This window comes from Elephantulus edwardii, unplaced genomic scaffold, assembly GCF_000299155.1.
Source record: "Elephantulus edwardii isolate Elephantulus edwardi_28Jun2011 unplaced genomic scaffold, EleEdw1.0 scaffold00138, whole genome shotgun sequence".
Lineage (NCBI taxonomy): Eukaryota > Metazoa > Chordata > Mammalia > Macroscelidea > Macroscelididae > Elephantulus > Elephantulus edwardii.
The window spans coordinates 1,416,171-1,440,770 of NW_006399888.1; the positions used below are offsets into that span (position 1 = coordinate 1,416,171).

Sequence of the window (24,600 nt, forward strand, 5' to 3'; positions counted from 1 at the left end):
CAACTCCCAGCAACTCTACACATCATCACAACCTCCATGTGCTTAGTTAAGTCCAGGGTTGGAACCACTGTGTCAAGGAATCTTTTTTGAGGGTCTTCCTCTCCTTTGCTGACTCTCAGTTCTTCCTGGCATAGTGTCCTTTACCAAGGACTGGCAGCTCCTGACAACATGTCCAAAGTATGTGAGATGAAGTCCTCCCCATTTGCCTCTAAAGATGTATTTCTTCCGAGACAAACCTGCTCGTTCTTTTGGCATTCCATTCAACATTCTTTGTCAATACAATTCAAAGGCATTAATTTCTCTTCATTCTTCCTTATTCATTGTCCAACTTTCACATGCCTAAAAATAATACCCTGGCTTGGATCAGGCTCAGCTTAGTTCTAAACTAACATCCTTGTTCCTTAGCACTTGAAGGAGGTTCTCATAAGCAGATTTCCTCAATGCAGTATGTAGCTGAATTTCTAAACTGCTGTTACCATGGATGCTGCTTGTGGATAAAAGTAAAATGAAATCACTGGCAACTTCAATTATTTTCTCGATTTATCGCAGTGTTGTCTATTGACCTAGCTGTGAGGATTTCCGTCTTCTTGACACTGAGGTGTAATCCATACTGAAGGCTGTAGTTTCTGGTGTTCTGGAAGTGCTGTAAGTCTTTTTCACTTTCCATAAGCAAAGTCGTATTGTCTGCACAATGCAAGCAGATGAATCTTCTTCCAATTACTACAATCTAGCTTCTTGCATCATCTACCCAGAATACATCCTGAATAGGTATGACCAAAGAATACAACCCTGATGTATACCTTTTTTAATTTAAAACCATGTGGTATCTCCTTTCTGCTTGAATGACTGCTTCTTGGTTCACATACATGGTCTGTCTGAGCACAGTTAAGTATCCTGGAACTCTCACTGTTTTCAATGTTACACATAATTCATTATTAGCCACACAATTGAAAGCTTCTGCATCATCAATAAAACACAAGCAAATATCTCTTTAGTATTCTCTGCTTTCAACCATGATTCATCTGACATCAGCAACTATAGTCCTTGTTCTACTGCCTCTTCTGAATCCAGCTTGAATTTCTGGAATTTCCCTGCTGGTGTACTGCTCCTTCCATTTAAATATAATCTTCAGCAAGATTTTACTCATTAGGGGAGCTCTGGTGGCTTAGTGGCAAGGAGCTGCAACTACAATCCCAGAGGCAAACGGTTCGAATCCACCAGATGCTCTGCCGGGGAAAGGAGGGACAATCTCCTCCTGTACCAGTCAGATCTGATTTGACGGTACACTCACACAAAAAATAATAAAATAAAATAAAAAAAAGATTTTACTCATATGTGATTCAGTGATATTAACTGATAATGTCTGCATTCTGTGATCACCAAATAGACAGCAAGCGGAAAATCCTCCAAGACCTAAGGTTGCTTTCGGCCACACACCAAAGTGAACTTTTGGCAAAAGTTAAAAATCAAACAGTAATTAATGCTTGTTTATATGCAAAGCTGAATCCAAGGGTAGGTCTAAAGTGCTGCTAAATAGTGATCTATCAACTCTGAAGAAAATAGGCTGACAAAGAGCAAACGAGGAGATGAAGCTATCCAAGTGTTTGGCAACAGTGCAAATAAATATTTTTATTAGTATTTAAGTGATTTCACAAATTAACTCTCTTTAAAGGGCTAGAAATGCAGCTCCACCTCTATATCAGGCTACACAAAACACAGATACTACAACATGTTGATTTACAAGTCCTTCCATGATATATCATTTTTAAAAATTCAGAAAGAGTGGTAAAATATAAAAAAATTCTGAACTTCTTTAGTCAGAGGCAAAACTTAGAAAAAAAAAGAAATTCTTACAGATTGCGTCTTAAGGAATACAGCAGGAAACACATATTTTGCGTTCACATGAGAAAGTATAATGATGTGAACCCTTGAGAACCACCCACTTATCTAGCAGCTCGACAATGTCACGATTCAAGTACGTATCTATGGTTCTTTTCCTAGTCCATCCTTCTGCCTATCCATCACTTCTGTGATATATCACCATCAGGTCTGAGTGACTGGGAAGAGCCCAGTCAAGAGTTATGTGAGTATAAATTCATCTTGAGTAATAAAATGAATTCTCTCTCTTTTTCGTAACACCTCTGCTACGAAATCTTACACTGGGCACCAAAAAGAGTTACACTACTCTCTTAAGACTGTTACACAGTTGATATGTGACCTCATACTCAAACAGTCCCTTAAGTCTGATTTTTTACTTCTGAAAAGAAAAATGTTTACACGCCATAGTAGAAATTCTACTTCTATCAACTTGCTGTTAGGTGCCACTCAGTCAACTGTAACTCACAACAACCCAATGAACAGCAGTGTGGGACCTGCCCCATCTGCTGCCATCCTCCCATCTCTGAGAGGCCAAGCCCATTGTTATAGTCTGTGTCTATCAACTTACCTCATGCAAATTGAGTTCTTTTACTTTTTCTTTTAATATAACCTGTAAAACAAAGAAAATGTATGTTACTATGTACATTTAAATCTGTGATCTAAGGAAATTCTCATTATACTCACAAATATTTCTTTTCTATATGGAGCTAATTTTCTCCCTTACTTAATATTGGGCACAATCTCTTTTAGAGTTTTAAAAGTGCCAGAACATTTTAACAACATTTTTTAAAACTTAAGCAATGATGTAATATCCTTTTGAAAAGCAATTTTGAAATCTCTCTGACAGCAGATCTGAGATTAAAGATATTAACACATACCCTTCTAACCAAGTGGGAAAACAAATGAGGTCAGTTGCCTCATGAGTCAGTAAAACAGCACTGGCTGACGGGATTGATTGATTAGTAATTTACAAAAGATTAAAAAGTAAACACAATCTTAAAGTTGGAAATGTTGCTTGCTATTATGTAACCCTGCCCTCAGTAAATTTTAGCTGTACCCGGGGATACAGGGATACCTTAACAGGCTTAATATTCATCCCGAGGCTGTCCCTAACTGGACTGGGGTAATGAGACAATGGAAAACATTTCACTAAATGAAATGCTTTAAAATAATTTTTATAAATAGTATTTTAAAATCATTTTCATTAGATTTGCTCCTAAAATGAAAAGACAAACAAGTGAAACATGGAAGGAATCGCTAATGTTTGGGTGACTTACAGGCGTGATTCCTGACAGGATGGTCTCACGTGGTTCTGAGGGCGAATCACACCTCAGAAATCCGAATTAGAAGCTTTCATACAGCTGCTTAGGGATGTACGAAATTTCAAACTCAATACATTTTAAAGATCAATCATCCTCTGTGTTGAGACTTACTTAGATCTTTTAATTAATTAGTCAATATCATTCTTTAGAAGATGACCAAGGCCAATTTTACTTTTCTAGTTCACCTATGTACATACATCTTGTAAGCTGTTCACTAGTATGAAAGAGCTGACACAAGAAATGAATTAATGGAAAATCTCCAAAACCAAAAAAACCCAACTCATTCAAGAAATGAAAATATAAGGGAGCTTTGGTGGCCTAGTGGCAAGAAACTGCGCTGTAGTCCCTAAGGTGTGTGGTTCGAATCCACCAGATGCTCTGCTGGAGAAAGGAGGGGCAATGTCCTCCTGTACCGGTTGGATCTGACTCTACAGTACACAACAAGGAAAAAAAAAGACAGACACTAAAATGCGCAATTAAATTCTGATCACGAATACCCTGTAAAATCTATGGGGAAGAAAGGGGGTGGGGATTACTCAAGGACACATGGGTGCACATCTAGGAATATCACCAATGAACTCAGGTTCTAAAAAGAAATGAACAACACACAGAAAAATACTAATACTTAAGATGGTGGTGTGGACTTCTAATACCAGTATCAACAAAGAAAAAAAAAAAGGCTAAGGACAACACAAAAATAATTATACTTTAAGGATAGAAGAAAATGAAGGGACATCTAGATCCACTGTCTGGTGTCAGTGGTAAATGTTAAAAGGTGACATGATATTAGGCCTTCAATAAAAGCAAACTTTTTTAACTTCGAGAACAAACCAGTAAGGGATAAGTACAAAGGGCTGTTAGCGGGAAGGATCTGGGTGTGTAGACTTTCACATGTGACATGAGCGAAGATGGAATTTAAAGTACAAAGAGGGGTAAAGGAGATATGTGAACTAGTCGATTATTCCAGACCAACTGGCTTCTCTTATAACGGAGGAGGTGAAACATTCACTGAGAGGAGACTCTGAATTCCTCAGCGACTTTAAAGACTACAAACTGCAAATGCTGGCTAAAGGTCCATGTTCAATTATATAATGTGAATTTTCTAAAGCTTCAGATAATACTTAAGAAGGAAAAGAATACTTAGGAAAGCCAATCAAATCTGTTTTTTTATGGAAAACTAACAAGCGAGATGCTAAGCTGAACGGGAGTAAATCCTGTTCCAGTTTAAAACAGGAACAGAAAAGTCCTTGTTTATTTTTAAAAAACAAACAAATATGATCAAAGTCAATTTGAAATAAATGTCTCACCTGTTTGTAGGCATAAAATTCTTTATGTGCTTGGTGTCTTAGCCTAGAAGACAAAAACAAGCAATGAAATACTCAGAAAGCCAAAAGAATAGCCTGAAAACAACAAACATGATCTTTGGTATTACTTTCTATTATTTGTCATTTAATATACTCAGTTGACATCTCTCGTACCTCATGAGAAAGAACCTGGTTGACATGACATGTTACCTAAACTCAAATGGCATATATTATTTCTAATGAAATCTCATTATAACAACCACCTCAATTTTAGTGAAAACGGCTCAACGTTTTATATTGAGTTTACTTGTTTCAATACTTAATATATCACATTTTCATTAAAAAAAATTAAGTGCAACAAACATCCAACAGAGTAAAAACTGAAAAGACTGAAGTCTATACTCTTGTATAGGGAGCTCTGATGGTTTAGTGGTAAGGAGCTGTGCTGCCAACTGGAAAGCATGTGGTTCGGATCCACCAGATGCTTCACGGGAGAAAGATGGGAAATCTCCTCCTGTGTGATTTATTACCTGAGAACACACGGAAGGGTCAGCTATGGATCAGTTACAGCTCCACAGTATACACACCACCACCACCACCACCACCACCACTGTTGTATAACGATCATCCAGATCAAGAGACAGAACATTTCTAGCACCTCTGAAATATCTCCTTCTCAATCACTATCCACTCCCCATTATTAATTAGCACCATCGATTAAATATGCCTGTTTCTGCCCTTCACACAGATGGATTACTTGGTGTATATATTATTTTGTGTTTGGTTTCTCTCGGTTTTATGAGATTCGTCCTGTAATTAGAGTTGTTGTTGTTATGTGCCATCAAGTTGCCTGACAAACATAGTGACCCTATGTACAATAGCTCTGAAGGCTACCCTGTCCTGAGCTTTGACTCCAACACACCTTCCCCCTTGCATTAGTCACTGTATAAGTCCATCTCATTGAGGGTCTTCCTCTTCTACACCCTTCCGAGCATGATGTCCTTTTCCAAGGATCAATCCCTCCTGGCCACATGCCCAAAATATGTGAGACAGCGCTTCAAAATCCTAGCCTGCAAGGAGAAACTTGGTTTCACTCTAAGACTTATTTTCTTGGTGGTCCATGGTATGTTAAAACTCTTTTCCAGAACCACAATTCCATGGCATAAATTTTTCTTCTACCATCCTCGTCATGATACAGCACCCTGATGCATAGCAAGTAATTGTGAAGACCAGGGCCTGGATCAGGTGCACCTTAGTTTTTAGACTAACACTATTGCTTCTCAGTACTCTGGAAAGGTCCCTGACAGATTTACCTAATGCAATTCATCTTTTGATTTCCTGACTGCTGGTGCTAAGAGTGTTGACTGTGGAGCTAAGTAAGCTGTCACTGTTTACAACCTCAATCTCTACTCCATCCATCATGGTGCTGCCAACTGGCCCAGTGGGAGAATCTTAGTCATTTTTTAAAATTAATTTTTATGAAAGTTTACAAAGACTTTAGGTTTTCATTCATTCATTGTTGTACTTTTCTACCTACCCACCTCCTTCCCCCAATTCACTTTTCTTCTTGAAAAGTAAAATTCTTTCACTGTTATGTGATCCCTCCTCCCAAGTCCACTCCACTGTGCAGCCTTCATTCTGGACTCCAGTCATGACAATAATACCCAATCATATATCCCTTTTGAACAGTTCCCTCCCTCATCTGTTTCAACGCAGCATAAATCATTCATCCCCTCTTTCTCTGTCTTCCCTCAACCCTGAGGTCAGTCCCGTTTTACAACAGTGGCCCTATGCAGTATTTGTCCTCTTGTGACTGAGATATTTCACTGAGCATAATGTCCTCCAGGCTCACCAATTTTGTACAATATTTTATGAGTTGTTTTTCAATGCTGCATAATATTCCATTGTGTGAATATACCAGAGCTTCTCTAACCATGTTTGTTGATGGGCACTTGGGTTGTTTCCAGCTCTTTGCTATTGCGAACAAAGCCTCAATAAACACGGGTGTACAGAGAATCTTTGTCTTCTTGATGTTGAGTTTCAATTCATATTGAAGACTACAATCCTTGACCTTCTGCAGTAAGTGCTTCAGGTCTGCCTCAGTTACAGCAAGCAAGGTTGTGTCATCTGTTCCATCTAACACATAAGACTCTATGTCCCAATGTGATCTATTAATCCATTTTATCATCGATGGAACATAAGATTATTTCCTACTGGAGGCTAAAATGAATAAAGCTGCATACAAATTTTCTTACATGCCTTTTGGCACATATCATAGACTCTTTTCTGTTTGTATATGCTGAGGAGTAAAAGTGCTGGTTTAAGGTCTAATTTCTGGTGGCCTAGATGACACACACAAAACAGTAAGGAGCTGCTCTGGGGGAGAAAGATGGACAATTTCCTTCTTTGTGATTTACAGCTTCTGAAAACCTACTGAAGGGTGGGTTATGAGTTGGTACACGATAACAACACAGGTACTTTGAGAAAGTTCTAGTTGTCCAGACATCTTTGCCATTGCATAGTAAGATCAGTTTAAAAAATGTTGGCTGATCTGGTGGTTGTGTAATGGTATCTAATTGTGGTTTTTAATCTGCATTTCCCAACTGCCGTTCAGAACTCTTCATGTTTTTTGCCAATTTGGCTGTCTCTTATAGAGTGTTCACTCAGTTTTTGCCCATTAAAAAAAAAAAGGGGGAAGTTCTTTGTAAACTGTAGATAAAGCCCTCTGCTGACTCATTGTATTACAATTATCTTTACACTGTGGTTTCCTTGTCATTCGTTGGATAGTATCTTTTGATGAACAGGTGTTTTTCATTGAAGTCCAATTTATCAATGAAGCTAGTGTTGTTTTTTTGTGGGTCCAATTAAAAACAGCAACAGTGACAAAACCTTTGCAGATATTCTACGGGTGTGTGTGAAGATACTGACTTTTTTTTTTCTTTTCTATTTCCAAACTAACTTATTTTTCAGAGTCCAAAATGTTCTGCAAGTAGCTAGATGGAGTTGCAGCTTCTTTTAAGCCTCAAATTCAAACTCAAAGTACTGTGGGTCGAAGTAGTGGATGTGGACATAACCATCTTTGCCGCCGCTGCTGTAGCTCTTGCTGTCACGATGGAAGGCAACACTGTTGATGGGTCCAAAGTAACCCTTGACTCTTGCAAATTCTTCTTCAAAGACCAAGTAGAAGAACCTGGCTTCAAACTTGCCAATCCTGGTGGAAGTTGTGGTTACGTCCATGGCTTCTTGACCACCACCAAGTACCACATGGTCATAATTGGGAGAAAGGGCCACTGAGTTGACAGGACGCTCTGTCCTGAACGTCTTCTGGTGGTCAAGTGTTGTGGAGTCAAAGAGCTTGGAGGTATTGTCTTCGGATGCAGTGACAAACATGGTCATGTCCCTGGATAACTGGTCTGTCGGGAGTGCTCTTTCACATTCACAAACCTCTCCAGAGTTGGCACTGAACTGGTTGAGCTCTCCATTCTCGTGGCCTGCGATGATGCACTCTCCCAGGGGCCCCCAAACAGCATTGGTGATCTTAGAGTCACTGCAAGGGATCTTCATGTAGGGCTCATTGCTGTCAATTTGGCTCGGGTCCCACAGGTCGAAGAAGCTTACAAAGCACTGGTAGCCCATCTGCTTGTCCGTGGAGAACATGATGATGTTGCCCCCAAAGTCAAAACCACAAGTCCGGAGAGCCGAGTTGGTTTTGCGTAGGGCCAGTTGCTTCCCTGTTTCACAGTCCCATAGACGACAGCTTTGACAGCTGAGCCAGTGAGAACATGCTAGGTGTCCCAGTCGGCATCAACACACCACACAGCTTCAGTGTGACCCATGTAGGTGCCCGACCTCTCTCCATTCACAGAGTACCATACATTGACGATAGGGTCTTTGGCCACAGTGAAGAAGAGGTCTCCCTCACGGTTGTACTTGATCTGCGTAATGGACCGCTCATGGCCCTGCAGCAGGATGGGCTTCATGCCGGTGGTGACGCGAGGCGAAGACACTGACATTTTATTGCTCATATTTCGGTCTATAGTCCTTTGGCAATGGTCTTTATCATGTGTGAGACAGGAGCCAGGACTTGTTTTCTCTCCATCCAGATTCTCATCTGATTCACTATCATTTACTGAAAGGACTTCCTTTTCCCCACAGCACTGCTAAAGTACAGGTGTGGCTGATCAGGTGAATTCATCATGTAAGTTTCTGCTTCTGGTGTTGCTTTGGCCTATTTGCCTACCATTGTGTTGATACAAAATCAGGAAATGAACATAGATTTATTGTTAATTAAACGCAATTGTTAATTGACTCTCACCAGGTTTTTCACTAACAGCCCTCCCAGCCCAGGACTGCGCCCTGCATTTAGCTGTTAGGCCTCCTCAATCTTTCATTTTGTGACAGTTCCAGTTTTTCCAGTCTTTCTAGCCTTTGTACATTTTAGCTACGATTACTTAGTTCAGGTAGCGTCTACTGGGTTTCTCCATTCTAAAGTAACTATTTCCTTCTTTGTAATAAAGAAATATTTTGGAAAAGATATGTTGAAACTATGCCTCTATCTTGGTTTTAAAATTTTTTAAAAAATAATTTACAAAATCCAAATAAATTGATTTTGAGAATAGATTCTTCGAATTTCTCTCATCCTCCCATCAAATTGTACAACTCTATGATTAATTCCCCCTCCCCCAGCACATGCCTATTCCTCTGCTTCCACCCTCCCCCCATCCCTGGATCCTTATACTCATTCTACAATAATGATTTTACACAATCTTTTTTGTTTTCTCAATTTTTGCTCACTTTTAGCTCCCAGCTTGCTTGCAACAATTAGTACTACTGGTGCTTAACTCATGATGGCTTTCTATTTTCCTAATGGCTTATATATTTATTAACTGAAATACGTCTGTAAGGAAAAGATGTCCCTTTGCTTTATTACATTTTCAAGTATTTTTATTTATAAATATTAGTAAGGATTCTCCTTAGCCTATGGGTTATAATTCAGTATGACCATTTTTTTATCTTCTTGTTCAGACAGGTTTAGGAACTCCTGGTTAACTCCCAAGTCCTTTCAACATGTCCCTATTCTTTTCCAAGCAGTGCTTATTCACTGGCACTACAAAACGCTCCAAGCTCATCTTATATGTCCCTGCCCATCCTTGAAACCAACCACTTTTTCCAATGAGTCCTAGTTCTTTTTATTGGAGAGTACCATTGTTAGATTTCATTGAGTACAACAGCAATGATACAAGAACAAGACTGGACCTGTGTGCCATCCCTATGATCTCCACCATGCTTAAGTCTACTGCTGTGGTCACTGTATCAATCCATTTTGTTGAGTCTTCCTCTCTTTTGTTGACCCTCTACTTTTCCAAGGCAGATGTCTTTTCCCAAGGATTGGTGCCTCCTGACAACATATGGGATGGTTTCATCATTCTTGCCTGTATGGAGCACCCTGACTGTACTCCCTCCAAGACAGATGAGTCTGTTCTTTTGACAGTCCATGGGTTATTCAATACTCTGGAGAGCAGAAGTTAGAAAGCATAAGCAGGGCAGTAGGGGAATGATCTTTACAAGGGAGGTCTGATGGCATAGTCTGAAGGGAGATGCTTAGCTAATCCAAAGGTGTCCTTCTGGTGGTTTGAATCCAACTTTGGATCTGAAGGAAAAAAAGAAGAGCAATCTCCTCATGTGTCATTTACAGCCTCAGAAGCCCACTGATGGGTGAGCTGAGTTCCAACTCAATGGCAATGAATTGTGTCTTTATAACAAATCTTGGGGTAAAACCTTCAAGCTCAGTTCTTCGTTATGACTCTGTTGGTTACTTTTGGTCCTCAACATTTTGACAGAAATTTCATGAGCCTGTCCATTTACACACACACACACACACACACACACCCTCTCACAACTGAGTTTTTAAATGTAAGGACATGTGTATTTCTCTATTTCTTTGGGCCTTTGCTTTCTCATGACATAATTCTCTGTAGAAGTCTTCCAATAGCGCATTAGATTTATTCTAAGGTATATGACATTTTTAAAGCTACTGTAAAGGATATTTAATTATTGTTCCATTTTCTGTTGTTTATTGCAGGAAGTTAATTAACTCTGTATACTATCTGTTACCTGTGACATCACTAAGTCCAATTAATTTTAAGTAGTTTATTTGAGGAGTCTTATAGATTTTAAAAATATACACAATATCTAGAAATAAGTAAATTTTTTACTTTGTGGTCTTTATATACTTTAAATCCTTATTATTTCTTTCTTTTATGTTTATATTTTTATCCTTCTGTTTTTGCACTGGCTATATCTCCAGTACAATGCTAAAGAGAAATGGATATAATATGAATGTTCCTGTTTAATTCCCAATTTCAACAGGAAAGCTATTAATTCATTGTTATTGATATGTATAATGCTTTGACTGCCAGTTAAGTCAATTCCAGGTCAACTCAGAGTGACCTTATAGGACAGAGTTAATTCCAAGGCTGTTATTTTTTTGTCTCCTAAGGAGCAGCTTTTGAGTTCCTACCACCACTAAAACAGCAGCACTAAACCACCATCAAAACCCCTGTGGCCAAGTTGATTCCAATGAGTGGGACCCTCTGCAGGGCTTCTGAGGCTGAAAATTTTTACAGGACCTGAAGAATGGCTGGTAGATTTGAACTACTGAGCTTTTAGCAGACAACTCACCACTGTCACCAAAGACTCTCAAACCATGAGAGTTGATTCTGACTTACAATGACCTTCCATGAGGTTTCTGAGGTTATAAATCATTCCAGGAGGCTACTCATCTTTCCTGTGTGAAGCAGCTGACGGATTAAAACTGTTGACCTTTTGGTATACTGAGCTACACATGCATTACACTACCAGAAGTCCTAACTACGCCATGGGCTCCTAAAGGGAGGGGAGTGTTCAGTCAATCAATCAATCAGGTTTAGCCAATGGCTGACCATCTATTCTCTTTCCTCTAATTCTTATAAGCCTTCTTTGAGTCATTTGCTTCTTCTGGAGACAAATTATCTCTTTTTGTACATAAAGAATAACTACTTAGAATAAACATATTTTTTTTTAAAACGTATTTTCCTAGATTCTTTGTAAATACTCTGAATTAGATAAAGGAAGTTCTAGTCTTAGTTCATAGTTTTGTGGTTTTTTTTTTAAATTTAATTAATGATGTCAGTTAGAGGACTGGGGTGTGTCTGATTCAGTCCATGGTCTTTCTGATCACTTGCTATACATCTGAAAGGCGGACAATGAATAAAATTGACAGAAGTACTGATACTTTTGAGTTGTGATGTTGAAGAAGGGTGCTGAACATCCCATGGACTGCCAAAAGAACAAAGAGATAGGTCTTCAAGAGGGTGCAGCTAGATTACTCTTTGGAGGCAAGAATGATGAGGCTCTGCCTCACATTGGGGATGTTACTAGGAGGGTCTATTCCTTGGAGAGGGAAATGATGCTCAGAAACGTGGTGGGTCAGCAAAAGAAAGATGACCTCCACCAGGTGTACTGACACAGTGACTGCCACAAAGAGCTCTTGTTTGTCAGAAAGTGTGAGGATGGCACATGATAGGACAGGGTTCAGATCTGTTCACAGGGTAGCTATGAGTCGTACTTGACTCAATACCATCTAACAACAACATTTTTAGTTTGCACAGTTATGTTTAACATCATGAGGTATTACATTTTATCAGATGGGTGTTCTTTGATCTTCACGTCTTTTCCTCTTTTACTAACAATGAGGCACATTGTATGGTTGATGTGGGATGTTAACGAGGCCTTCATTCCTGCAACAAGTAACATTTGACTGTCCTGGGTTATACCATCCTTTATGTACATTCTTAGATTTGATTTGCTAATATTTTGTTAATAAGGAAGACTGATTTATAACTTCCTTTCTTTTGTTAAAAAAAGAACTTTTTTTGGGTCAAAGTTTACTTAGCAGATTAAGTTCCTGTTCAGTAATTTCTACACAAATTGGTTAGGACACTCAACAACCTCTATGCAAAAATGTTTCACTAGTTGCAGTTTTCAGAACGTAGCTGAACAGAAGATTCCAAAAGGCTGCTCGGAATGACAAAGCAAAATACTACAAGGAAATGTGCGAGGAACTAGAGTCAGAAAATCAAAAGGGCCGAACTCGCTCAGCATTTCTTAAGCTCAAGGAACTGAAGAACAGATTCAAACCTAGAGTTGCTGTAATCAAGGATGCTTCGGGCAGAATATTAAATGATCCAGGAAGTATTAAAAGAAGATGGAAGGAATATACTGAGTCATTATATAGAAAGGAATTGGCAGATACAGAGGAATTTAAAGAAATAACATATGAGCAAGAGCCTATGGTGATGAAGGAAGAAGTTCAAGCTGCTTTGAAGGAAATAGCAAAAAATAAGGCCCCCGGAATAGATGGTATACCAATTGAAATATTTCAGATAACAGATGTTGCCCTGGATGTGCTCACCAAGTTGTGCCAAGAAATCTGGAGAACAACCACTTGGCCAACTGACTGGAAGAGATCTATATTTGTTCCCATTCCAAAGAAAGGTGACCCAACTGAGTGTGGAAACTACAGAACAGTGTCACTGATTTCACATGCAAGCAAGATTCTGCTGAAGATCATCCAAAAACGATTAGAACAGCACATCAGCAGAGAACTGCCGGAAGTCCAGGCTGGGTTTAGAAGGGGTCGTGGTACTAGGGATATTGTTGGTGATGTTAGATGGATCTTGGCTGAAAGTAGGGAATACCAGAAGAATGCCTATCTGTGTTTCATTGATTATGCAAAGGCATTTGACTCTGTGGATCATAACAAACTGTGGCTGACTCTGAGAAGAATGGGAATCCCAGAACATTTAATTGTGCTAATACGAAACCTATACTTGGACCAAGAGGCAGTAGTCAGAACAGAGCAGGGTAACACTGCATGGTTCAAAATAGGGAAGGGTGTACGCCAGGGATGCATCCTGTCTCCATACCTTTTCAACATGTATGCAGAGCAGATTATCCGAGAGGCTGGGCTCTATGAGGAGAATTGTGGCATCAGGATTGGTGGAAGATCTATCAACAATCTCCGTTATGCAGATGACACAACCCTGCTTGCTGAAACTGAGGAGGACCTCATGCACTTGCTGCGAAGGGTCAAGGACTTCAGCCTTCAGTATGGACTAAGGCTCAACGTCAAGAAGACAAAGATTCTCGCCACTGGACCAATTGGCAGCGTCAGGATGGATGATGAAGAGATTGAGAGTGTTCACAGCTTCACTTTGCTCGGCTGCACAGTTAACACTCTTGGTACCAGCAGTCAGGAAATCAAAAAGCGTATCGCGATGGGAAAGTCTGCCGTTAGGGACCTCTCAAACGTACTCAGGAGCAACAGTGTCTCTCTGGAGACTAAGGTGCGCCTGATACAGGTCATGGCATTTGCAATCGCTTGTTATGCATCAGAGAGTTGTACAATGACTAGGGAGGACAGAAGGAGAGTGGATGCTTTTGAGCTGTGGTGCTGGAGAAGGGTACTGAATGTACCCTGGACTGCCAGGAAAACAAACAGATCCATCTTGGAGAGGATTAAACCAACCTGCTCCTTGGAGGCAAGGATTCTGGGGCTTCGTCTGACATACTTTGGACATGTTGCCAGGAGGGACGGGTCCTTGGAGAGGGACATCATGCTTGGGAGGGTGGAGGGACAGCGCAGGAGGGGAAGACCCTCTATGAGATGGATTGATTCGGTGACTGGGGTAATCGGGATGGGTGTGTCAGAGGCAGTGCGGTTGGCGCAGGATAGAGCAGGGTTTAGAGCTGTTGTGCATAGGGTCGCTATGAGTCGGAAACGACTCGATGGCACATAACAACAACAACAACAGTGTGTGAACATTGTTAATTATTTCTGTTCTGGTTGGTCCGTTTCTGTAATCCAGCTTGCCTGTCCCTTACCTTCTCATCTTTGTTTTAAAGTTAACCACAGACCATGTGCGCTCACACAGATGATTTTTAAATATGAATGCAGAACTGGTGTTATTCTGTATTTTGAGGCAATCCATTACTTAGAAAAAGGTGACCCGAGGGGATAGTGTGGGCTCATAAAGTCTTTCTTGTAATGTCCCTGTCAGGTTTTGGCATAAAAATATGGTGGCCTCATCATGGCAAAGAAAGATATTAAGATGTACACAAAAGTGAAAGACACCATACACAATCCTGCTCTAATAGTAATAATGAACAGTATCAATGAGTAGGTCTAAAAGTGGACATGCAAGCTGAGCAGGCGTGAGAAGGTGAATGGAATATACCCATGAATACCCATAAATTTGGCAGAGGATATTCCTACATATTTGTATGGACTGTAAATGTATCTAAGGATACAGCAGCACATACAAGGGACAAAGTTTTGAAAACTTCTTAGCCATAACCCAGCACTAGAAAGAGTGAGGCACTGGGACCAGACTTGGGAGGACATACAGGTCAACTGGCATAACAGTCCATAGAGACAGTGTTCTCTATCCTACTTTGATGAGCAGAAAATGGGTTCTTAAAAGCTTGAGAATGGCCAAGTAAGATGCAGCTATTGGTCTTTCCTCCTACAGAGCAAACAAAAGTGAAGTAACACAAAACTCAAGGAAGTAATAGGCCAAGGACTAATGGGCCAAATGAACAAGACATCTAATAGAAGTAAATGGTGCTGCCTACCACTATAGACTACTCTTACCAGGACCACTTAGAAGATTCTGGACAGGGCGGGAGAAAAAGCAAATGTAGAACCAAACTCAAAATCATAAAATAGACCAGACAGACTGGTCTGACAGAGACAGGTGGGACTCCCTGAGACTATGTCCTTCTAGGTCTGGATGTGGAACTGAACCTACCCTTGGGCATCAACCTCCAGTCAAATAAAAACCAGTGAGTGATTAACAGTACAATCAACTATTCAAGACTAAAAGGGCAGCATTTGCCTAAAAGCAAAGTTCAGAAGGCAATAAAGGACAAGAAAGAAGGATGGAAGGGAACAGGTGGCCCAGGGAGGAAATAAGAGTGCACTGAAGGAAAGGCAACCATAATTATGAAACAAAATGTGTATAAATTATTAAAAGGCAAAATAATTTGCTCTGTAAACAGTAAGAAGTTAAAAGTTAAAGAGAACTACACTAGTCTCATTATTACGACTCAAGAAGCATTTACTTCCATTTTCTATTTTTTCCTAGGTGTTAGAAGAATAATTCACTGTGAGGTTATCTGGATTGCATTTATTTGCAGGACTGTTTTAGTAACATATTCAATACGTTATTAGGTATAAAATAATTCACATTTTCTCTTTCTTTTTATATCCATTTGATAAATGGTATCTTTTTCTGGTGAAAGCCTAGGTAGGCAGTATACCCATAGGTCTTGTCAATCTCTTTAAGCTTTATACTGAGTTCCCAGCCATCATTTTCAACTACCAGTTTTACCCTATAGAACCCAAAATAGTTTGGTTTGTTCTTTTTTTTTTTTTTAAAAAAAAAGCTTTCTAACTTCCAGTTCCGCATACCTATAAATGTATTATTCCATGAAGTTATTTTCCTGCTTAAATGATACCTCTTTATCATTCTCCTTGGGTCTTGGGTGACCTCCTTCCGTTATTTAGCCTTTCTCAAAAATCTCTTACAATTGTCTCATTCTTTTTCATAGACATCCTTATTTTACAAAATAACAATGACACCCTCCAGGAAAAAACCCCCACCCCAAACAAAAAGCCCCCAGCAAAATGCTATAGCATATCCCCCCCCCCTTCAGTCTGATCTTTTCTCAACCAAGGTTCTTCAAAGAGGTGTATTCCTTGTTCCCATTTTTTTGCCTGGTGGACAAGCTTTGCCCCATCACAGCCTGCCTTCCATCCATTGTCCTCTACCCCATGCACGCTACTCAGACTTCTCTAACTAAAGTTACAGATGCAAACCTGATTGTCACACGCAATGAGGACTTTTCAAGGCTTATTTTCCTCCATCTCCTGGAAGCAGTTCACACAACTGACTCAGTCCCCACTGGGGCATCTCTCTCCTGGTTTTTCTATCACTTGTACGTTCTTCCTACTTTTTTTAATGGTCTCTTCTCATCTGTTTCCTACTGAGTATATGGTGGATATGAACTTGTCTGCCTTCTGACTGGCAGCACAGCTCCTTACCACTAAGCCACCAGAGCTCCCTTTAACAGGCTCTTCTTAAATAGCAATGTTTTTTCTCCAGTGTCCTGTCCTGGATCCATTTTCTCTCACTCTAACATTGTCCATAAGAGACATTCTTGGCTTTGGTTGCCACCTATTATTACATAACCTATTTCCAGGCCAGATTTCTTGTAAATTTGAGACCCATAACTCCCAACAAAACATCTAAACATCTTGTTTGTTCTCCAGAGAACTCAGCTTTCCCACATCTAAAAAACAAACAAAAAAACAAAACCAAAAAAATCCTACCCAGAACTTGTCAATGCATATTTTATCTGTGTGAGAACTGCCCTCTGAGCAATCCCCCGCCGAAGCTAGGAGCCCAGGATAGAGTGAAATGCATTACTTTCTTCTCTTTAGTGTTCAGCCATAACTTTGTTCTTTATCACTGCCCGGATATTTCTCACATCCCAAAACCTCCTCTCTCAGTAAACTGCCGTTATTATGGTTGAAGATTTTATAATGTCTACTTGTTGTTATGTGCTGTTGAGTCACAGGTGACTCAACAGCCCTAAACCCTGCTCAATCCTGTGCCAATCTCACTGTCTCTGACACACCTACTCTGATTATCCCAGTCACCGAATCAATTCTCCTCAGAGGGTCTTCCTCTCTTGCGCTGTCCCTTCATACTTCCAAGCACGACGTCCTTCTCCAAGGACTGGCCCTTCCTTGCAACATGTCCAAAGTATGTCAGATGACGCTTCAGAATCCTTGCCTTCAAGGAGCAGCCTAGTTTAACCCTCTCCAGGATGAACCTGTTTATTTTCTTAGCATTACATGGTATATTCAATACTCTTCTTCAACACCACAGCTCAAAGGCATCAATTCTCCTTCTATCCTCCCTAGTCCTCTGACACATAGCAATTGACTGCAAAGACCACAGCCTGTATCAGGCACACCTTATTCTCCAGAGCAACACCACTGCTCTTCAGTACTTTGGAGAGGTCCCTAACAGCAGACTTTCCCATCGCAGTATGTCTTTTAATTTCCTGGCTGCTGGTGCCAAGAGTGTTGACTGTGGAGTCAAGCAAACTAAAGCTGTAAACAATCTCAATCTCTTCACCATCCATTCTAATGCTGCCAACTGGCCGAATGGTGAGGATCTTTGTCTTCTTGATATTGAGCCTCAATCCATATTGAAGGCTGCAGTCCTTGACCCTCTGCAGCAAGCACTTCAGATCCTCCTCCGTTTCAGCACACAGGATTGTGTCATCTGCATAGCGCAGCTTGTTGATGCATCTTCCACCAATCCTGATGCCACACTTCTCCTCATAAAGCCCAACCTCCCGGATAATCTGTTCTGCATATAGGTTGAAAAGGTATGGAGATAAGACACATCCATGGTGAAGACACATCCCTGGTGTACGCCCTTCCCAATTTTGAACCATGCAGTTTTTCCTTGCTCTGTTCTGACGACTGCTAGGTTTTACATTAGCACGATCAAGTGTTCTGGGATTCCCATTCTTCTCAGAGTCAGCCACAGTTTGTTGTGAACCACATAGTCAAAAGCCTTTGCATAGTCAGTGAAACACAGATAGACATTCTTCTGGTACTCCTTGCTTTCTGCCAAGATCCACCTAACATTAGCTACAATATTCCTAGTACCACGACCCCTTCTAAACCCATCCTGCTAGCTGGTAGTTCTCTGCCGATGTGCTATTCCAGTCGTTTTTTGATAATCTTCAGCAGAATCTTGCTTGCATGTGATATCAATGATACTGTTTGATAATTTTCACACTCTGTTGGGTCACCTTTCTTTGGAATGGGAACATATATAGATCTCCTTCCAATCAGTTGGCCAAGTGGTTGTCCTCCAGATTTCTTGACACAACTTGGTGAGTACGTCTAGGGCAGCATCTGTTAGCTGAAATACATCAATTGGTATTTCATCAATTCCTGGGGCCTTATTTTTTGCCAATTCCTTCAAAGCAGCTTGAATTTCTTCTTTCATCACCATAGGCTCTTGCTCATATGTTGTTTCATGAAATTCGTCTGTGTCTGCAAATTTCTTTTGGTACAGTAACTCTTATACTCTTTCCATCTTCTTTTAATACGTTCTGGATCATTTAGTTTTCTGCCCAAAGCATCCTTAAGTACAGAAACTCAAGGTTTGAATTTGTTCTTTAGTTCCTGGAGCTGAAGAAATGCTGAGTGAGTTCGGCCCTTTTGATTTTCTGACTAGGTAATTTCTACTAGGTAACCAATTAAAAATTTTCCTCTTCTTTTAATTTTAATTTTGCTGATATAAATTTAAAAATCCTAACAGTTATAAAAGGTTAGTAACAAAAAAATGGCAGTCACCTGTCCTCTTCTCCAGAGAAAACTATTTTCTTACATCTCTCAATAATTTGTTTATGTTGCTACTTCTTGCCTTCCTCCCAACCCCGCCCCCAGTTCAGGTAGGTCTCTTTTTTTTTAGTTGCTAGTAGAAAAATCACTCATTAATCTCTTCAGTCACCCAAACAAATACTAATGAGTATCTAAAACAGCACCAGGTACTGTTCTGGGTGTCTTGTTACAGCAAAGAGAGTACAGACAGTAATCTGTTGTAATGCACATAAATTCAACAGTATATAATTTGTCAGCATATTCAATAGCCTGAAGACTGTGTGAAACTGGTTTTGGGTGACTGGTGTCCTGTTTAGACCTAAGTTATATTCTTTCTCTGGTTCTGACTTTGAAGTCTGGCTGACGAAGCTGTTCCCTGCATGAGAACAGGAAAGCTTCTTGGGAAGGTGCTGGCCAGTTCAGCTGAAAAATGGGCTTGGGTCATAGTGGAGGAGCCATTCCAGATGGCCAAGATTAAAATTTCAAAATGCAAATGACTAATAAATGAAGTTCACAAATGCTTTAACTTGATTGACTTTTCTAATGAAACAGGATAAATTTTATTTTAGTTAGCAGATTCCCATTTCTTCACTGTCTGACTGATAACATGAAGTACAGTGATTGTTCATGAAAAGAACAGCTATCTTTATTTATCTCTTTGCTTTATTTTCTTAATTATGAAAAGAAATAAAATGATGTAAAATGGAGTTTCCTTACTATTTCCCAGAAACAAAACTGGCATACTGATATTTTTCTTTAAAAAAAGAAGAAAAGGCAAAGTTAGAGTTAAATTATACGACATAGTAAAAAATATATCATGAGTTATATATTTCAGGATTAAATATTTTGTAGATGCTGAGGCCTAGTGGTAAGAAGCTAAGCCTTAATATCAAAGTATGCAGGTTTTTTCTTCTTATTAATGTTAATGAACGTTTACAGAGACTTAGGGTTTCCAGTCATTCACTGCTGCACCCCCTTCTTCCCTCCCGCTCCCCCTAATTCACTCTTCTCTCTGAAAAGAAAAAGAAAAACTCTTGCATTGTTATGCAATCCCTCCCCCCAAGTCCACTCCACTATGAAGCCTTCACTCTGGACTTCTGTAATGACAAGACTACCCATTCATATGTCCCTTTTAAACAGTTCTCTCCCTCATCTGTTTCAATGTAATGTACATCGTTCCTCCCCTCCATTTCTGTCTTCCCTCAACCCCGATGTCAGTTTTGTTTTACAACAGTGGCCGTATGCAATATTTGTCCTTTTGTGACTGAGATATTTCACTCAGCATAAAGTCCTCCAGGGTCATCCATTTAAGAATTCCTTATTTTTCAATGCTGTGTAGTATTCCATTGGGTGAATATACCAGTGTTTCTCTATCCATTCATTTGTTGAAGGGCACTTGGGTTGTTTCCAGCTCTTTGCTATTGTGAATAAAGCCGCAATAAACATGGGTGTGCATATATCTGTTTGGGTGGAAGTTATGGTTTCTTTAGGGTAAATTCCGAGTAGTAGAACTGCTAGGTCAAATGGTCTTTCTATTTGCAACTTTTTGAGAAAGCATCAAAAAGCCTTCCATAGTGGTTGCACCATTTTACACTCCCACCAACAGTGAATAAGGGTTCCAGTTTCTCCACAACCTTGCCAGCATTTGATGTTTGCTGTTCTGTTATATTTTGCTATTCTTACTGGGGTGAGATGACATCTCATAGTTGTTTTGACTTGCATCTCTCTTAGAGCTAGGGATTTTGAACATTTCTTCGTGTGTTTGTTTGCCAACTGAATGTCTTCTCTGGTGACGTGTAAGCATGCAATTTTAATCTACCAAGTGCTCTGTGGAAGAAGGATGAAAAATCTCCTCCTGTGCAATGAACTGCTTCTGAAAACCTGCTGAAGGGCCAGCTATGAGTTGGTTCTGACTTGAAGGCACATGATAGTTCTTCCTTAAGATGCCTTTAGGTGGCCTAAAGGTCTAAGGAGCAGCTCTGTGGAAAGACAGACCAGCCTGTCTGCTTCCTCGGAAACCCTACAGTGCATTGTTTTCTGCTTTCCAGAGCTACCAAGAGTCGGAACTGACTTAACAGCAGACCTTAAAGAACATTGTCTTTCTGTTATATTGTCAATATTTTTATATTCTTTTAAACAGAATCTGATTTAAAATATTAAATTCACAAACTTTAGAGCTAAACTACCATCTGCAGAGAGATTATCAAGAAATGTTAATTCTTAATTACATGTCTGTTTAAAAAACCTCTATTACTTAAAGATGTCATTTTTAAAATATTTGATTTGATTTGATCATTTTTTGAGTGTATGTACTGCCAAATTGGATCTGATTGGTACAGGACATTGTCCCTCCTTCTCCAGCAGAGCATCTGGTGGATTCGAACCACATGTTTCTGGGATTGCAGTGCAGCTTCTTGGCACTAGGCCACCAGAGCTCCCTAAAGATGTCATTTATCAAATTTAATATAAATATCCAGCATTTTGGATGGTAAATGGTGCAAGTGGTTTGTAATTGGTTGAAAATCTAAAGATTGAGAGATCACACCCAACCAGTGGCTCCTTGGAAGAAAAGCCTGGCAAAGTGTGCCTATAAAGATTAGAACTGAGAAACCCTGTGTGATCTGTGACACATGGAGCCACTGAGTAAGAGGCTGGCTCAATGGCAATTCACAACAACAAAAAAGAGAAATGTTACAAACAGACTTTCTAAAAAGAAACAATTTAAAAAAATTTCTCAGTGCTACATTTCAAATACATCATTTACTTTTTGAGCAAGGAATCACCATCATAGTATCAGCCTATTATATCTTGTGAGAATTTTAAAAAAGACCATTCTATGAAAAATGTAAGAACACTTGTCAGAAAATCTGAGACCACACACTACATTTATTTGAATTTGACTATTAGCACTTAGAAGTTACTCACAGCTGAAAGATACACGTTGGTAGTTACTTACCTTAACCATAACCATATACTGTGACAAACACTAAATGTTAGATGTTTAATAAAATTAAATTTTCTACTTGTATACTCCATAAAGCTCTTTGCATAATACAATGAAAATATTTTTATAGCCTTAGTTTTGGTCAGCAGGAAGATTTGAACTATGTGCCTTTGGGATTACAGTACAGATTTTTATTAGGACACCAGAGGTCCCTTGAAATCAGTCTCTACTTTAAAATGTAAAACTGAGAAAATAATTGCTTCCACAATTATGAGTCAATTAACCATGGAGCTTTACAGGCCATATTCATTACCATGCTGTGTGACATTATTATCTTCTATCACTTGCTTACATGTGCTGCAGGGATATTTAGTGTTTTATCTGATAATCAATTACCTGAATATCTGATCAGTTTGACAACAATCAGGAGCTTAAAATATGGAGATTATAAGAAGCTTTTCAAAGGCTTGGATACTGTTTTCCAAACCTTAATGATTCTCACTAACAATTTTTAAATCCCTGCGAAAGTAGATTAAGTCTTGGAGAAAGACCAATAACACAGCCAATTTGAACCAGTCACTAATGTAGTAGGAAATGAGGACAATTTTCTCCTACACTGTAAAATATTACATTAGCAGATGTAATTGAAGATTGTATAAAGGTGTTTTACTGATTAGCACTTGCAGATAATTAAAAAGCTAAGCCATCCTTAATTTTAGAAATTTCACATACAACTGTGTGTGTGTGTGTGTGTGTGTGTGTATACACATATATATATCTCTGAGGGAAAAGAGTTGATTTCCTGATTGTGTATAATATTCTGAAGTAACAGAGCATGAAAACTGATTACCTAATCAAGTAGCAACAGAAGAGTAAACTTAGGATGAAGACAAATATAGCAGTGCCAAAAACCACAATATATATGTTGAGAGGCAGATTCTGGAATCCGATGTTGGGCATCCTGAAGTTGTAATGCGGGAAATCTGAGCTCATTGATGATCTGGTGGGAGATAAGAATGGGAAAACTTAAGTACAAAGACTAAGAATAAAAATTGTGCTATATTTGTATGAAGGCAAACATACATAAGGCTTGACCCCAAATGAAACAAACATGGTAGGCAAAGTATTAATATATTTGCTATTCATTTGTTCATAACTCTACAAGTATTTGTTAAGTACTTACTTACTATGCACTTGGAACTAACCAAGGGCCTGGAGGTGCTATGTAGCAAGAATTTTGAATTCCAGTCATTCCTTGTGAGGTATATTACTAAAATAATACCAGTAATCAATGAACATGACAAAATTTAACCTCAAAAAGTATAAAAAAAGGGGTTAGGGAAGAGAAGTCTTCACATTTTCCCAACTTTCAACCTTAACTTTGAAACCAGCAATATTTCTAAACGGGAAATATTGGAAATCTCTTGAGGAGGACTTGATTCAATAATTATGTAGAATTATATGGCATAATGTTATGATGTCATGCAAATTTGAGTTTTAAAAAAATGTGAATGTCCATGATGGAATACCCTGTAGCACTCAGGAGCAACAATTTAGAAAATTACTACTTAACTTGAAAGAGACTGGAAAGCATTATGCTGAGTGAGCTAGTGCAGTCTCATAAGGACAAATACTGAGTAAGACCATTATGGCCGAACTAGTAAAATATGTATGAGAATCCAAGGGAGTAGGGGTAGGACAGAGGGGTGAGGATGGGCAGGGGGAAATCATAGGGTAACACTATTTGGTGAGTGGGGGTGGTGGTGGTAAAGGAAATAGGAAAGATCCAATGAGGATACAAAAAGACAGGGTATGGTAGGCATAATTCAATGATGATTAATTTTATAAAACATAATGAATGGGAATGACTGTATGAAACACAGTGTGAATGAATAGTGTGAAACACAATGTGTATGGACTTTGTAAGCAAACCAACATAAAATAAAATTTAAAAAAAGAATGTGAATGTCAAGAAAAGAAAATTATATATGGGAAAAATTAAGTAGATCATAAATTGTATGTAAATTATAACCCTAGTTTGTAAAAAGTGAAAGAAAAAAAAAGTAGGAGTATGTCTGATCTGAGGGTTTCTGGTGGTGCAGTGGCTAAGTACTCACACTCAGATGCTAAGGAATGGGCCAACAGTCTGAACCCACCGTTCGTTCACTCGGCAGGAGAAAACTTTGTGCTTCCAAGAGACCCTACAGGGCAATTCTACTCTGTCCTATTGGGTCATTGTCCTTTGGGTCACTATGAGTTGCAACTGATTCAAAAGCACAAGTTTATCTTTATCTATGTACCTCAAAACCCCTCACTGCTGTGGACGTGGAACTGACTCATAGCAGCTGCCTCTCCAGCGGATTTTGAGGAGGCTGTAAACCACGTGGGAGTAAACTGCCTTTCTTCTGCAAAGTCACTGGTAGATTCAAACATTCGGAGTGGCGCAGCTTTTGTATTAGCAGCACAACTCCAATGGACTACTCCTGAAGAGTGCCCTTTATGTAGGCAGAGATCATACGTGCACCCTTGTGTGCACAGACATACAAAGATAAAAGGCCCAGAACAACACAGCAAAATGTTAATAGTTGCTGTGGCTTAATACTTATTTGCAGTTGTTATGTGCCTTAAATAAAAAAAAAA

General features: G+C 39.3%; 1 protein-coding gene and 1 pseudogene across 1 annotated transcript in view; both read right to left on the reverse strand.

Moving 5' to 3' along the window:
• RNF24 (ring finger protein 24) overlaps positions 1-22,953 on the reverse strand; it is a 26,162-nt gene extending 3,209 nt beyond the window's left edge. The window contains exons 1-3 of the mRNA XM_006894215.1: positions 22,811-22,953; positions 4,508-4,550; positions 2,447-2,488 (exon numbers count right to left, since the gene is read on the reverse strand). Coding sequence (XP_006894277.1) covers positions 2,447-2,488; positions 4,508-4,550; positions 22,811-22,953 — 228 coding nt within the window. The remainder of the gene's footprint in view (positions 1-2,446; positions 2,489-4,507; positions 4,551-22,810) is intronic.
• Positions 7,520-8,484, reverse strand: LOC102844667 (annotated as a pseudogene).
• Positions 22,954-24,600: the final 1,647 nt, after the last annotated feature.